The sequence below is a fragment of the Lepisma saccharinum genome, chromosome 15, assembly GCF_977018435.1.
Source record: "Lepisma saccharinum chromosome 15, izLepSacc3.1, whole genome shotgun sequence".
In the NCBI taxonomy this organism is placed as follows: domain Eukaryota; kingdom Metazoa; phylum Arthropoda; class Insecta; order Zygentoma; family Lepismatidae; genus Lepisma; species Lepisma saccharinum.
This window is the reverse complement of record NC_139243.1, coordinates 6,579,578-6,596,046: the sequence shown is the minus strand read 5'-3', so window position 1 is coordinate 6,596,046 and position 16,469 is coordinate 6,579,578. Positions and strand designations below refer to the sequence as shown.

General features: G+C 38.8%; 2 protein-coding genes across 3 annotated transcripts in view; one reads left to right on the top strand and one right to left on the bottom strand.

The window, feature by feature from the left end:
- Nucleotides 1-6,065, top strand: part of LOC145999380 (glycine receptor subunit alpha-2-like) — a 32,525-nt gene extending 26,460 nt beyond the window's left edge. The window contains exons 9-10 of the mRNA XM_083136325.1: nucleotides 1,941-2,160; nucleotides 4,984-6,065. Coding sequence (XP_082992451.1) covers nucleotides 1,941-2,160; nucleotides 4,984-5,220 — 457 coding nt within the window. The 3' untranslated portion in view covers nucleotides 5,221-6,065. The remainder of the gene's footprint in view (nucleotides 1-1,940; nucleotides 2,161-4,983) is intronic.
- A 2,131-nt stretch (nucleotides 6,066-8,196) lies between these two features.
- Nucleotides 8,197-16,469, bottom strand: part of BHD (folliculin) — a 38,903-nt gene continuing 30,630 nt past the window's right edge. For both annotated transcript variants that reach the window (XM_083136547.1, XM_083136548.1), the window contains exons 7-9: nucleotides 14,675-14,777; nucleotides 12,212-12,406; nucleotides 8,197-9,836 (exon numbers count right to left, since the gene is read on the bottom strand). In XM_083136547.1, the coding sequence (XP_082992673.1) occupies nucleotides 12,229-12,406; nucleotides 14,675-14,777 (281 nt within the window). In that variant the 3' untranslated portion in view covers nucleotides 8,197-9,836; nucleotides 12,212-12,228. The remainder of the gene's footprint in view (nucleotides 9,837-12,211; nucleotides 12,407-14,674; nucleotides 14,778-16,469) is intronic.

The following is a 16,469-nucleotide window of genomic DNA, read 5'->3' as shown; positions in this document are numbered from 1 at the left end:
TGAAAAAGACTCACCACACGAGAATAACAACCAAATGGTACCAACAATTTGTGGAAACTGGAAGGTTGTGTAAAGGCAAGGGTCCTGGCCAACTTCGTGTGTCTGATGACAGCATTGAAAGAGTGCACGAGGCATTTCAGTGAAGTCCCCCACCCAAGTCAGTGACTAGAGCATGCAGGGTGCCCAACTGAATACCAATTAATTACGACGATTACATTCTACAACTAGACTGAGATCCCTTCCCCCTCCATTTTCACAGGAACGTATGAGTGCTTCTCAATGGTGTTCTTTCAGTGCTGGATCGGACGTATTGCAAATAGAGACAACCTTCTCCCTTGACCACTCCGTTCACCGAATCTTACACAATGTGATTTCATTCTTTGACGGGTCGCTAAAGGCAGCGTTTATGTGTGACCATTGCCCATGTCCATTCATGAACTTCGTGATCGGATAACGCGTGCACTGCAGGCTATTACAGAGGACATGCTACACAGAGTCTGGGATGAGTTTGATTGCCATGTGGATGTGTCATTTTACTCAGGGTGCACATTTGGACAGCTGTCGCCGCTGATGGTGTATGTTGTGCCCATGTAACGTGTTTTTTTTTTATTATTATTATTAACTTTTGAAACCGCATCATTCTTTTGTGTATATCCAAGTGAATTTCAAGTTTTCATTGTGTTTACTGGATTTCTTTGGTCTATTGGTTCCAATACTGATTGTCCTGTAATTTGTAATACATTACTTCATTCTTGTGTATTAGGGATGGGCCGATCAAAATGGAACCAGGTATCAGTCTCAAATGGAGAATCACATAATGAATCTTGGATTTGAGAACGGATTACAAATTCTGGTACCAAGAATTGGGTAACAGTTTATAGAACGGAGAATGAGTTATCAAATCCTGGATTTGAATATCACTTGATTGGGATTCATTTTGAAACACCCATCCCTAATGATTGATTTGGTGTTTTAAGTCCACTTTATGCACTGCAAGGCTAATTGGGACTGGACCTACAGTTTAAAGTGGGATCCAAACCGCTGTGCTACCACCGGGTATCAAACCCGGGACCCCTTGATTACAAGACAATGACGCTAACACTGTGCTATCCGGGAGGCCCATCCCTAATGTATACTAATGACTCGCACAGTACATTATTTTACATGGAAGTTCAAAAAAAGGGAGAGGGAGAGGGGGAGAGAGAAAGAGAGAGAGACAGAGAGACAGACAGACAGACAGACAGACAGACAGACACACACACACACACACACACACACACACACACACACACACACACACACACACACACACACACATATATATCTTCATACACAGATTTTCGCTTATAACTTTCGACTGAGTCGTTTCCGGACCAGGGTTCTTTATCTCAAATTGCTACATGTGCCCTTCTCCATCATCCCTGAAAGTTTGTATCATCAGCCTGGAAACACCCTGTGTATATATATATTGGAAGCATTACTTGGAAATTATATGTAAATCAAAAGTACACAATAAATAAGTTTAATTTCTGGATACCTATCATTTGGCATGGTTGTCAAAGGTACAGGAATTGTAAATAAATTCAATTCTCGTCCAAGCGAGAGAAAATCAGCAAGAACAAATGGGTTCTGGAATCTACAAAGAACCTTTTTATCTTTAAAATATTGCAAATTCGGTCCAAGAACATTTTTTTTTCCAGATCAATTTTAATACGGTCAAAGTTCGGTATCGAAATGAAACAATATGCAACTTGGACCAAATTTAAATCGTGCACAAAAAAGGGTCCGGTCCTGTTACGGAACCCAATAAAATTTATGGGCTTTTTCAACCCTGTCATTTGGTCACTCTGTATTGATAGTTTTATTGTGATTGTGGCTAGATTAAAAGGCATGAAAGCATGGGAAGAATGACTAAAGATATGACTGCATCCTCATTTCAGGGAGTCTGTTCCAAAATCTTCCAACATCAAGCCAATTGAACTTTGGATTATCGTGTGCATCGGATACATCACTGCAGCTCTCCTAGAATATGCAATCGTTCTGTTTGGATTCAGGCAAAAAGCCCAATGGGGTCAGCAACACAAAAGAGACCAGAAGGATTTCCAAATCCACCATCAAGGACTGATTACGTTCCCGCAAAGAACTAGAGTTACTCAAAAGGTAATTTGATTGATTTTGTGTTTTAAGTCCACTTTATGCACAATAAGGCTAATTGGGGCTGGACCTACAGTTTAAAGTGGGATCCGAACAACTATGAGCCTCCACTGGGTATTGAACCCGTGCCTCCTCGATTACAAGGTGACTGCGATACACTTCACCGTCGGTGAAGCCCAAACGGTAAATTAAAATTACAAGAATTCTGATATTTTAATGTACACGATGTCACTGTACAGGACATGCAGAGGACATCAAAATGAAGACCATCTTAATGAACCATTTACACGAGGCCAATTGTGAAGATATTCCACTAAGCCAATCCAACATTGGCATCGTGTGAATGGAATGTCTCCAGCCATTGTCTCAAGTCACTCCACTAATTTAGAATTGTTTCAAAATTTTCGGCACCAGTAGTCATTGGATTATTGGCTTAGTGGAATGTCTTCACAATTGGCCTCGTGTAAATGGTCCATAATAATATTTGCTTCTTGTGGCCTTATATCCATGCTACCAATAGTTCTAGGTTTGACTCCTGACCTAGGCATTCTTGTGCAACTTTATCAATACCATGTAATCACAATTTATGCTTACTCTCTGCCAAAAGTGTATATATACTATACAAGCCCTCAAAAAACTGTTTTATCCTGTACAGATATGTAAATGACCCACCTGCATATCTCTGCTGCTCGGCTGTATATATGCAGGATAAAAGTATGTTTTTTTAAAAGCTTGTAGCATCAAAATCAATGAACAAAATGTTATCAAGGAAAGTGTGTTCACCTTGATGTCCTCTGCACACTGTGAAAGTTTATCAGTATTGTGCAGTCGTGAACATATCTGGATCGAAATAACCCCATGAGCTTTCATTGGGATTATAATCCAGAAGTGTCCACGACATCCGCACACTGCATATTAGCGTTTAACAGGAAAATGTGTTCATTCAGATTTACATTATTACATTTGATATTGAATCATGAAATTAATTATTTTGTAATATATATATTTTTCGAAATTTAACTGCATCTGCAAAATTGATGTGCCAAATGTAACAATTGTTTATTGCTGTCCTAAATTAGAAAGCTGTTCTTTTCTTCTAAACTAAAGAAGATATGATGAAGATGTTCTCTTGGATATCAGACAAGGTCACTTCCGGATATGCTTCCAAGTTTTCACACTCATCTTTGACAACTTACCTAAGTGCAAAGATTGCAATCATAACCTTTATTTTTCTGTTGACCAAATTTTTCATGGGTATGTATATAGTCTCATGCGTGTGAAACCAGTTTACTTTATGTATTTGGTCTACGTGGTGGAGCAATCGGATATCACCTCTAGGTCCACTATCGCCCATCAGGCTGGGTCCAATTCAAATCCTGTGTATAGCTGTTGCTGCGTTGATGATGCAGTTCCAATTGTTGCGAAGTTAGTTCTATGGCCCTCATTAATATAATATGTCTGCTAACCAGAATAAAATTCTGGCATGTTCTTTGCAACACTGTTTCATTCTCTGCTTGGTTTGTATGATGTAAGCTTTAGCACAGGTGCACACAATATGGCAACCCAAGATGTGATCAGTCCTACATTTTCTTTCAGATTTTATGCTGAGATTCTGATTTTCAGTGGCACTTTGTGACAAGTCTTCATGTGTTTTCAAAGGATGCAGCTGACGAGTGTGTTAGCTCGGATACATATCCGGAACCAACCTGGCCGATCAAGAGAATCTTCATCATTCGCCACTATAAAAACTTCAAGAATTACACCGTATTTACGCATGTATAGTGCGCGTGCGTGTATAATGCGCACTCTGGTTTTGGATGGGTAAAAGTGACAAAAAATTATATCTTGTATATAATGCGCAGTACAATCCAGTTTCAAGAAATGGCTTTCTTAGTTGTAGGTTGTAAATCTGTTGCTATGCTGATCAAGAGTGAATGACGTCATAACCATTCAATTGCTCATTCCTTCTTTTTCAAAATATAAACTTTTTCTTTCCGTGACTAATGTAACATTTATACGAGGCACATTCAGGACCTTCCAAATAGCAGTTAGTAGCACAAGATTTCTTCCATTACAGAATTTACACACTCCACGTATCTCATACTGGCCAAATAATAATACATTTTAATTTTTATTATCTTTTTCCTCATGTTTTCTGTCATCCAAAGTACCATAAAAATCAGAACGTTTCTTCATTTTTTTGATGAACTTATTTCTACCGCATTTCACATTAGTGCCGTTATCTTGTATGGAATACTGTTTCCATATTCAGAAACTGCAGGATTAAAGCTTTACAATGATATATAACATGATAGGGTTCCATAAACAGGAAAAATAAATGCAAGTGTCCCAAAATCATGGAATGACCCTGTACGGTTTCATGTTGACCGTCTGAATTATTCCATGCATAATACGCACCACAGTTTTGGGGGGTAAAAATTTTGGAAAAAAGTGTGCAATATTGGTAGCAGTTTACTAAAGTTTCTCCAAACAAAGCAAAAATTTGGTGTGAAAATTTTGTTTACTGCTACTATATGCTGGAACAGCCATGTTCCTGCATAAAGTGGCTCTGTGGCTCATCCAGCCTCAAATCAATGGGTACCTTGGGGCGGTAAAGATGGCCAGAGCATGGTACTGATCACATCACCTCCAAAATGGCAGAGATCAAGAATGTGTGGGGCCCTACTCCCACATCTCCTAAATGTGCCTTCATGACACAGTACTATATGCACAGGGAACTTTACCTACCATGCACTGATAACACAACCTGTGAACACATTAAATTTCAGTCTCCTCACCTGTCTGCTTATAATTATTTATTTGTTCCAGGTTTACCCTCTTGCGGAAACAAAACAGCAAAAGAACTCCTGCTGCTTTGTAACGAAGAAATGCATGTGCTTTCTATGGATGCAAGCCAGCAGAGATGGAATGCTGGACTTGGCCTCCCTAATACTGTTTCCAATTTCCTTCATTGTATTCAATATCTACTATTGGCTGACCAACATGCAGCTGAGAGAAGACCATGTAAACAAGCAACCAGTGTTTCAATTTGCAGCAGTGAAATAGTACGTGATTGCCACACAGTTGCAGGTTCCTCAAACAGTTGGACACCTTTGTATTCCGAGCCAAGTCGTGTCCTCATGCATATCAATAATGCTACTTCTTATCCAATATATCCCACCACTGACTGACTCACTGACATAAATGTTCTCCATGAAGGAAGCCCCGGAGGCGAAAAATGCCAGATTACGACCCCTCATGAAATCGTCCCAAAAGGCCGAGAAAATTCAAAAATCGCTCAATTAGCCCTTCCTTAAGGGTGAAAATGCCCTTTTCTCACGTCCTTAGCAACCGTTGCCATGGACATTTTTTGCAGTGCACATTGTTTCCTTCAATTCTTAATTGTCGAGATACATTATATTTCTCACAGATCAATAGCACACAGATGAATGAACTCATGGTTTTAAAAAGGTGCCTGAAACAAGGGTTGACATCTACATAATAAGGAGTTTCAGCCCAGATAAAATTACATATATATTGTTATACTCAATGCGTAAATATCTACATTGTGCTTGTTTTAACTAAATGTTTAGGGGGTATAATGACATGCAATTCCTTAGAGCTTGCCGTGCCCGTTGTTGTCCATGGAAACGGACGTTGCTAGGGAATTTAAAGGAAGTTTATTTTCACCCCGGAAACTACTGTAAGGGAATTATGCTAGACTTTTCAAATTTCAAAATACGAGCATCAGAATTTATTACAGAGGCAAGGTAGGGATTTGAGGGGAATGACGGAAAACAGTTATTATCCAATTACGTTCAAAAATGTGAAAATAACAAAATACGTAAATATTGCATTTTCAATTTAGTCGCTATTCAATTCGTTGATGCAAAACATCCAACTACTTATCTTGAAACTGTAATTATTTACTCAGTTCATTATGAAGAAAATAGACAAAAATAGTTTGAATATTTGTACCTTATTAGAGATCATACACACATAAAGTTACTTTCTAAACTTTTCAAACTTATACATATGTTCCCTATCATCCAATACAACATGCAGACATTTTCAAAGTCATTAAGATCTATGAAGAACCCCATCTATAACATGATTGCGCCCACAACGTGGCCGAATGTCATGCATGCGAGCGTACAAGGCCACGTCGAAAGTACAGGAGTCTTTTTATAAATTTGGGATGTGTCAGATTAATCAGTACTCTGTAGGGCTAGGATTTTTCACCTAAAAATCACCAAAATATGTAAAATAAAATATGCTTCTATGACCTAAAATTTTACAAAATATGCCCTTATAACTGGACTGTTTCAATCATATGGTGAGATATTTTCACACACGTACTATTTTAGTTCACTTATGTGCAATGAGTAGCTATGCACAAATAATACTTTCTGTAAATTTTCAAAAAAAAAATGAAAAATATTTTTCTGCAGTAAAAAAAGAACCCTCAAGTGAACATTGGAATAAGAACGAATCCACTTCGTAAATGGCTGTATATTTCTTGAAATAGCGAAAATATGCTGAATATAACCGAAAATCCATCAAAATATGCTTATCGTGCAGAAATGGCCAAATATGCCCTTGAAAAGCACCTTAATTTAATTAGTTTCTTCATAATTTGAATTTCTATATGTTTAGGGGGGGAATGAAAATCCTATCTATCAGTACTGGTTGATATAGACATATTGGTAAAATTACTGATAACTTTACGGATCTGATATATGTATTAATATCTTACAATTTAGTGCAATATTCTGCCAATTTTTGGTAATTTTTATACATACAATCTCCATGCCTTACTTTTTAAAAAAGGGAATATCTAAATATGCAGCTTCTTTTGCTTTACAGTCACCTGGTGGTGCATTTATTAAAGAGGTGAATGAATCCGTTATCGGTATAGGTAAATTTTATATTGGTACAGTGGGATCCATGAGTATTACCCTGCAAATTGTCCATGACTATTTTTATTAATTTTTTCTTACATCTTGTGTGTTTTTAAGCGATTCATTTTTATGTATGCTGGTGAAGAAGTTGTCAACAGCTTGTTTTGAGTTTTTTTTTTAATTCTTGAAGCTCTTATTGGGTCAAATAGAGTGCACGAACATGGTGATGGACAATTTGCACGGTAATACTCATAGATCCCACTGTACTCCATCAGTATTGGCCAAAATTTCATATCAGCTCATCCCTATTATAAATTAAGACATGAGGAAAATGGTTAAGACTGTATTTGTGTTTTTGGCTGTCTCTCTTCTCTCTCACTATGTGGATGAAAGAAAATTGAGAAATACATGAATGAACAAACAAAAAATTATATGTATGTATACCTCTTGCAAGATTAAAAAATAGTGTAATTAAATTATTTCAAATCAGTTTTTGTACTTTTTTTTATTTTGTGCTACTTATGGATAATTGCAACAATCAAGGTTAATTGACATTGACAAGGGGGACACCACCACTAAGAAGCATCAGTGTGAGAGACTGGGAACATATTGTGGCTTAGGTAATGTTTGAATTGTTACCAGAACTGCAAACAGTGTCAAGACTAATAGGAGAGAGGGATGACTTCCACCGACTTGTAAATGTACAATTACTTGCATGTTTTAACATGCAGCAGTTCTTCATTTCTCCAAGTAGAAAATGACAAGTGTTTATTTCTGTACAAGAGTGAAACATGTACCAACCAATGTTTTGGTGTTTACATTGTCTCCCATGTGTGGAGAAAAAGCTAATTTTTCATTTTAAAAAATAATAGACATAAGCAAGTAACTAAACACACTTGGAGAGGTTCTATTAATTTCTGTGGTTATTGATGAGTGACCCTACAAGTTACAGTCCATACCAGATGAATGAGAACTAGTGACGCGAGATGGTTCCACCAATGAACAGTGACAAAAATGGGATTGTGTAATGGGCGACAGGAGTTACCCGATTTCCTGCAAGTTTTGCAAACTTTTGAAAAGGATAATACCGAACACACATGGCAAACGGACCATATTTGTCTCCAGGTCCGTACGATTGGTTTAAGAATTTCTTAGAGAAATATAAGGGATAAAACTGCAAGAGCAAATTTTGACAAGCCGTGCATTTAGCGTATGGACTAAGGTCTGGACTGTACGGTTGGCAACGCTGTGCTTTCACACTCCATTTTCCTCTTCCTCCTCTGCCGATATGCACGGCCCTGCTCTACAGTTATCTGGTATGGACTACAGTTTCGTGAAATTACTCTTACATCTAATTATTATCTACTACATCTTTTATTCCCCAAAACATGAAGGAAGGAAGAAGGAAGGAGGAAAAAAAAAGTATGTTTTAAAAATTTCTTCTTGCATGTTTTTAATGGGCAAGTCATGATTTGTACTGAACAAGAAGCAGCATGATCCATAACTCTACCATCATTACTACATTTGAGATATTTACAGTAGTACTTAATTTCAAGTGATGTGCTTAAAACAGCCTTAACATTTAACCTAATTGCTGAAATAATTCCATCTAAGGCTCTTGCTATCAGGTAGCCCAACAATTTTGTTTGTTTTTCTAAGTCCAATTTATGCACAGATAGGCTATTTGGAAGTAAACCTAGTTTAAAGTAAGATCCCATCCACTGGGTACCAAACCTGGGACCCATTGATTATGAAACAACATTATTACTACTATGCCAGCGGGGAAGCCCCCAGCAATTTTGTTACTATGTGATCAAGACAGGTTCCATAAAACCTGAAAGAAATAAAACTCATGAAGTTTTATTTGTACTCCAAACAACTGAGCTAAGCATTTTTGATATGCTTCTTTGTATACACAATTTGGCGGGGGGGTTATGATGGAGTGACTGGTATGGTCCAATTCCTTGGCCTCCACATTCACCAGACCTTAACCTGCTTTTTTTCCCCTGCAGACTATGTTAAGATTTGGATGACCTAAAGCACAGGATTACAGCTGCCACTGCAACAATTGCTGAGGAAAAAAACTGGAGAGAACGTGACAGGAAGTTTAATGCTATATTGACGTTCCTACAACTAAAGGTGCTCATGTGGAGCCCTCTAACATCACAAACTGGAACTTCGTTATATATTCAAAATATTATATATTTTCTGTTATATTGTAGCTAATGTTGTAAAGATAATCTGAAACACCCTATTTTTGTATTACACGAGGTTCAAAACTTCTTTTCACTTTGTTGGTAGAAAATCCTGCTTCCAAGCAAAAGACCCAAGTTCGAATCCCAGGGCAGGTGATCTGGACGAGGAATCTTTCCAGTTATTTTCCTGGTTCTGCACGGCTCAGGCCCACCTAGACTCGTCAATTGGTACCTTGGGGTTAAAGCAGCTGCGCATGATGCTCATCACATCCTCCAAACTATGGCCGAGATCAAGAATATATGGAGCTCTAAACCTTAACATCACCCCCATAGGCCTTATGGCATGTGTGCACATGCAGAGGGTTACCTTTACCTTTGGGATAGGTAGTCGCAGAAAGTACGATGGTACCAATGCCAACGTTGGTTTCAAGTTCACTTCATGAACGAACAAGTTAATCGAGGCTTCATCTATAGTTTAGTGTACAATCCGAAACAATTTTGCCCCCACTCTAGGAAGTGTGCATTGTTCTTTTCACTTTAGGCCCAGCCTCGAGTTTGAAGTGGTATTCATGGATGTGTGATCTCACTGAAAAATAAACATGGAACAACAGCATTAATCACTATGCTACTCCGAAGGTTCAGTCCCAATTGGGACTTTAACCCTTGATTAATGAAACTTTCTTCATGTATGCATTTTTGACCATTTAAGGGGGAGAGGGACAATTTCCCCTGCCGATCACTGTTGTCTTTTGAAGCCAGATCTGGCTCTTTCATGCACTCGTTTGGCTGTGAACTGTGGCACCCACCCTCTGCCCCACTAAGATGCCACCACTGGCTACGGCCCATAAAGACCACCTTTTGCCATGAGTGAACATTTTGCACGTGCATCACACCCCCCTCTTATCTCCCCATTATTTTTATATATTGTACCATGCATAAGGTGAAGATGACAATATTGTTATCCGGGAATCCTTTATTTCGGATTTCATATAAGCATTATTGGATTATTGAGATGAGTGATGCCAAAAAATCTAGGCGGTGAAAACTAAGAATAAATTGCCATCACTTTAAAGCTAACGGTAATAGCAGCACCTACACCCCTCTGACACCTAAAATTACCCTGCACTTTATGCAGCCTTCGTTAATCTAGCTCCTTGAAAGTCATCTGTAGCTCTTTTATGCACATCAGGTTTGGCAACACTGCCAGGATGGCCGTAAGAGGCTAGGAGAAATGCATTAGGTTTATGGGACCATTATTTTATTCGTTCTCTCCGGAACATCAAACATCCAATGATGCAGAAAAGTACATGGACGGAAAAGGGCAGGTTGAAGTATGTCAAAGTAGTAGGAAAAGTTGAAACTCCCATTTGATTAGCCGTAACTTGAAGTTGAAGTTGATTTCCCATAAGGAATACGTGGGATTCGGTAAATACTTATTAATCATATTTCTCAAACATCGTGTCTAGCTTACTAATCAACTTGAAAAACAGTTTCCACTTGCACCATGGAGAGAAATTCATAAACTCTTGCATACTAAACCCTTTTTTTTAATAGCAGTGCCCAATCTGACTATATTGAAATAAATGCACAACTGGTGCGTAACTGTCCCTCTTTACCTTAAAGAAAAAAATACTGTAATCAGACAAAGTCTGTTCAGATAATGAATCATTAACGCAGATCCATCTTTAACTGCTTCACATTTCTACTCCCAAATGTACAACTTAACTCACGCAAGTACAGTGATTTGGTTTATTTTACTCTGTTTTTTTTGCCACTTTTGACTGTGATCTTTGGATGAAATTGATGATCATGTAATAGCAATATACAGGGTGTTTCAAAGTGACCCAGACACTACATTATTCTCAAGAACGGGAGATCGTATCAAGTTGAAACAAAAAATGCACCACTAAGTTGGGCCCAAAGAATCCGTAGAAAGTATTTGCAACAGCCCGAAAGCCAACCTTTGTGTTTTTAGTGGGGGGCACATGCGATTTTCAAATTGAATATTTGGAATGCAGATTCGGAAAGGCGGGGAAAAATATGATTGTCATATCAAACATTTGTCTGTACCACCTACCGTTTTCCGTGTAGAAAATGGTTTTGCAAAAAAAGGAAGGTGAGCCAAATCGAGTATACCGAGCTTAACAATTAAGATAAGTGCAGCACCATAACAGTTTCGGAAAGTGCAGGACACAAGCTTTCCAACGATATGCCACGTGATGACTGCGCGACTAAAAAAGGATGAAACCACGTGACCCAAAAAAGGGGGTCTAAAGTTAGGGAAGAACTCGAAGATTTCAAATGGCAAGGGGATTCAAGTAATACCTCGTTGTAAAGTTCACAGAAAACGTGAAAAGGATGTGAACATGATTTTGTAATCCACTGACCGGTTTCAAAATGGCGACCAAAACAATTCCGACCCCTGAAGTTGGTGTTCCAACGTGAGGAATTACGTACGTAAATAGCAAAACACAAACACTGGACAGAGTACATAAGAAAAAGATAGTGTCTGGGTCATTCTGAAACACCCTGTATATTATGGAAATACACCTTTGCATATTTTTTCAAGGTATTTATGAACTAATTGAAAAATTGAAATCACAATTATAATAAAGAAGTTATAGTTGTAACACCCATGCCCTGGCCAGAAATCTAACACTGGACCCCTGGCATCATAGGGTGCTGTGCTAACCACTGCACCACAGGTCAGCATTAACACAAGTAGAAAAATCTTAGTCAACAAAAAAATCTATCTGCCTGGTTTAACTACGCGAAGATCCAGCAAGATGGAATTGAAATCCATTTTTAAACAAATAACACTTCTACCTCTTGCAATAAATAAAGGTTTGAACTTGTTACAGAAAACCCTGTTCTAAGTGATGGTGAAAGCTCAAATAAACTACAGTTTAACTACAAAATAACTATATTTATAACAAAAACAGGTTAAAATTCTGTACATACATTCAGTCTTCGGTACGTCAGACAGCTTCTGCAACTTCAAGGGCTTCACTTTTTGCCCACTGGCTGCTGCAGGAACCCCAAAAGTCCAACAGCTGGCGATCGTGGTCATGGGCTCCCAGGACCTTCATAAGCTGAACAACTTCTGGGGAGTTCGGGCTTCCAGATTTTTGAGTCCGAGCAACCACTTTTGCAATGCTAGAATGGAAAGAAAAATTCAAGCGAACGTTTTCTGTTTTTAATTTCATTCAGTTTGAAGTGTGTTTAATGACCCTACAATTATATATTATTATCTTTTTTATGAACAGAACAGTACGAAATAGTAATCCATTATATTGGAAGGCATATACAGGGTGTTTCCATGACGTTGTTCCAAAATTGCAGGATGGATGGAGACTGGCCCAAGTACCAACATGAGATAAGGAACCTCGGTCCGGAAATGTTGAATAAGATGAGTGAAAGATGCGGCTTGTAGATTTAATATGGATGTTACTACGGTGTACCGTAACACTCTACGACGAAAACGTTACAGTAGGTGTTCAAAATGACAGCCCCAAGCGTCGATGCAGGCACGATAGCATCACAAGAAGCTCCGTCGCATCTGCTGTAACATCCCTGGATTCATTCTGACAATATTACACGCAGCAAGGATAGTTGCAAGGAGAGGATGCAAAGGATATCCCTCGTTTGAGTGTGGAGGAGAGGACCTGTTGGCAAGAATCCTTGCTATATCGTCAGAATGACTACAGAGTGGATACAACGGAGCTTCTTTCAACGCTGGGGGCTGCCATTTTGAACACCTAGTTTAACGTTTCCATCGTAGAGTGCTACGGTACACAGTAGTAATGTCCGTATTAAATCTACTAGCCGCATTTTTCACTCATCTTATTCCACTGACATAGGAAGCCCCAAATAGTTTTGTCTCAACTTTTTAATGGTGCATTTCCGGACCGAGGATCCTTATCTCATATTGGTACTTGGGTCAGTCTCCATCCACCCTGCAAGTTTGGAAAAGGTCACGGAAACACCCTGTATAAACTGAATAATTCTTGTTCCGAAATTTTGTAACTTCGCTGTTTTATGTGCAATTACACAGATCACGAAGCGGTAAAACAGATAAACCAATCACAACTTAACATGCATTCCTAGGATCAGAACTAGTGAGGACATAGAAATCAGAAAAATGGATTTCTAGAAAAGCCATGTGGATATTCAGGTGACAAAGAAATATCATGATACCCACAATTTTTTAAAATTCAGGCAAAAAAAAAAAAAACTTCATATCCAGATCCAATTTAGGAACTGCTGTAGCTCAGTTGGTAGAGCATCTGGCTACCATGAGGAAGACAGGGGTTTGAATCCTGGGGCAGGTGATCTGGACCAGGTAATTTTCCAGTCATTTCCCTGTTTCTGCACGTCTGAGGCCCACCCAGCCTCATATAAATGGGTACCTGGGAGCAACCCTTGGGGACTAAAGATGGCTGAGCATGATGCTGATTACATCGTCCCAACTATGACCAAGATCAAGAATATGTGCACACATGCAGGGGTACCTTTACCTTACCTCCAGATACAATTTTATCTGGATTTATCCCTCCTTATTTTGAACCTGAAACTCTTGCCTTGCAGCATATTACAATGTGCAAGTGGATATACCGTATTGGCCCAAATATAAGTCGCACCCTAAAATTTGAAGGAGCGAAAAGAAAAGATGATGATAACCGAATATAAGCCAAGGGAAGAAAAGAAAAGACCGGTGACCATTTACCTGCAGATTCAGGGAAATATTAAGCTTTGAGAAGAACGAACACAATCTTAATAAAATCAAAGAGTATGTTATCAAGAATGCCGACAGTGTTGTCAATGCCCATTTAGAAACAACAATGCTATTGTTGGATAACATTATGGTATATACAATGCAGTTTTTGCAATGCTATTGTTGCATTATCCTTATTTCAAATTGAGAAACCATCACATTTTTAACAGCATATGATTTGACGAAATGTCAATTTTTTTAAGGTCGCATCCTAATTTTTCACAATTGAAATTTGGATAAAATGTGCACTTTACATTTTGGGCCAATACGGTATATAAGATTAGTAGTTACTGTTTATTTGTATTGCATGTCTCTATACAGATATTTGTAAAACGTTAGTAGACCAAAAATCTTTTCACATTAATATTAAGAACTCAAGTTCCTACCAAGGAGAAAAGCATCAATGATTCATGAAGAACAAAGAACAAATCAACACGAATACAGTGGAAGCTTAACTTTACATTTTTCACATTATACATTCACTCTAGATGGTCCCAACATAGCAAAATGTTACAAAATTTTCCCTGGTATTACATTTTTTCTGCAGTTTAAGATTTTCAGCTTGCCCCTCTGAAAAACATAAAATTGAGATTCCATCGACATTACCACTATCCCTACATACTATGTTACTTAATATTACTGCTACTTACTTCAGCCATTCTTCCTTCAAAGCAACGAAGTGATAATGGAGCACACTTTCACTAAGCAAGGGGTTTTCCAAAGCTTTCTCAACTTTTGTAAGAAATGTTGGACCTGCAATGCAAGAATACTTTTAGAATTAATTGATTGATTGATTTAGTTTATTTTACTTCGCGTTTTGTGCCTCTTGGCTAATTTGCGAAGATGGGGATGAGTGACGAAATTGATGAATGGACATTCACAAACCACCAAGCCCGAGTGGGATTCGAACCCGGGACCCTTGGCATCTCAGCGCAATGTGCTAACCACTCGGCTACAGGGTCCGGCTACTTTTAGAATGTTTGAGTAATTGACTCAAGAGTTTGTGTGTGTTGGTTGATTTAAAAGTTTGCATGCATCAACCCGTCAATGTATACAGGGAAATATCCCATCATCTAAAACTGTTACCTTTTGGTTTAAAATAAAAGTGTTAAAAAGCCCCTTGAGAAAAGTTAGAAATGCAAGTTGTAGAGGGACCTGCATAGGACAAACACAACACATTAAAAAAGGGAAGGATAATTTAAAAACTACTTAGAAACAAAACTGGCTGCGTTGGCTCAGTCGGTTATGCATCTGACTACCATGCTAAAGGTCCCGGGTTCGATCCCCGGCCAGTTCAAATCCGGGAACTTTTCTAACGTTGTAACCGGCCCCGGCACCCACCCAGCGTCGAATGACATGGGTACCTGGGGGAAACCCTGGGGGTAAAGGTGGTCAGGGGCATGATGCTGACCACATCACCCCCACTCACGATCGGATCAAGAAAGTGTGGGGCGTTACCAGTGGCGTCGCGTGCTGTTCCCATACGAGTGTTCGCAATAATGTTTTTGTACTGAATGCAGATTTACTCCTCTCCCTTGTAACTTCATTTTCAATTGAAAAAGTGAGAATAGCAGTTCAAATTATTTTCAACAATTTTCCCTCAAAATCACTCTATATTTGAAGTAATGCAAGAAGGACCTAGGGGAAATTGTCCCTCTCCCCCTTAAAATCTGCCAGGTTTAGTGAATCCTCACTAAAGTTTGCTACTATGTAGCACAGACCTTTTCGAGTCCCCCTAGACATGCCTTGTATATGCTGCACTCTGGTGCCGAATGTAAGAAATATTTCCTCTTGCATCAGTGTTCGCACAGCGAAGTGAACATCTTCGGGGTATAGTGGCCAACAGCTCCTTACCTGTCAGCTCTATGCAAAATGCACAGCAATTGTGTTCAACACAATCCGTGGAACACCGTGGGAGTCAGGGTTACCAACTATCTAGAGAAGTTATCAGACGTAAAAGAAGTCGTGTCCGACTAAATTGTGTGTATATACTCGTACATCAAACCTAGTATTCTTTCGAATAAATATATGTATGTGTGTGTGCATTTAATATGTAAGTAATATACATGAGTGTTCATGTGCTCATGTGAACATTATCAGGCTATGCGCCTAGGCGTTACTCCCACAACCTCTATACGCCTTCATGGCATGGTGCTAAGCACAGGGGAACACTTTACCTTTTTCTTACCTAGAAACAATAGAAGAGGCCTGCTCTTCTCAAAAAACTAAAAATATTGGCTCAAACATGCTCATCATCTCCCAACATAGCAAAAAAATCATTGGAAAGGTTTAAAGCCTGTCTAAATGTGCTGAACACTTAAAATAACATTTCAGGTACGCCACAGGGGAGGGTCCAGCCCTTGCAGCAAATGACGATGTATGAGACGGTTGTGTCCGATTGGAAGTCACGTTAAGATGGCTTCTTCTCAACAGGAGGGGTGAAAA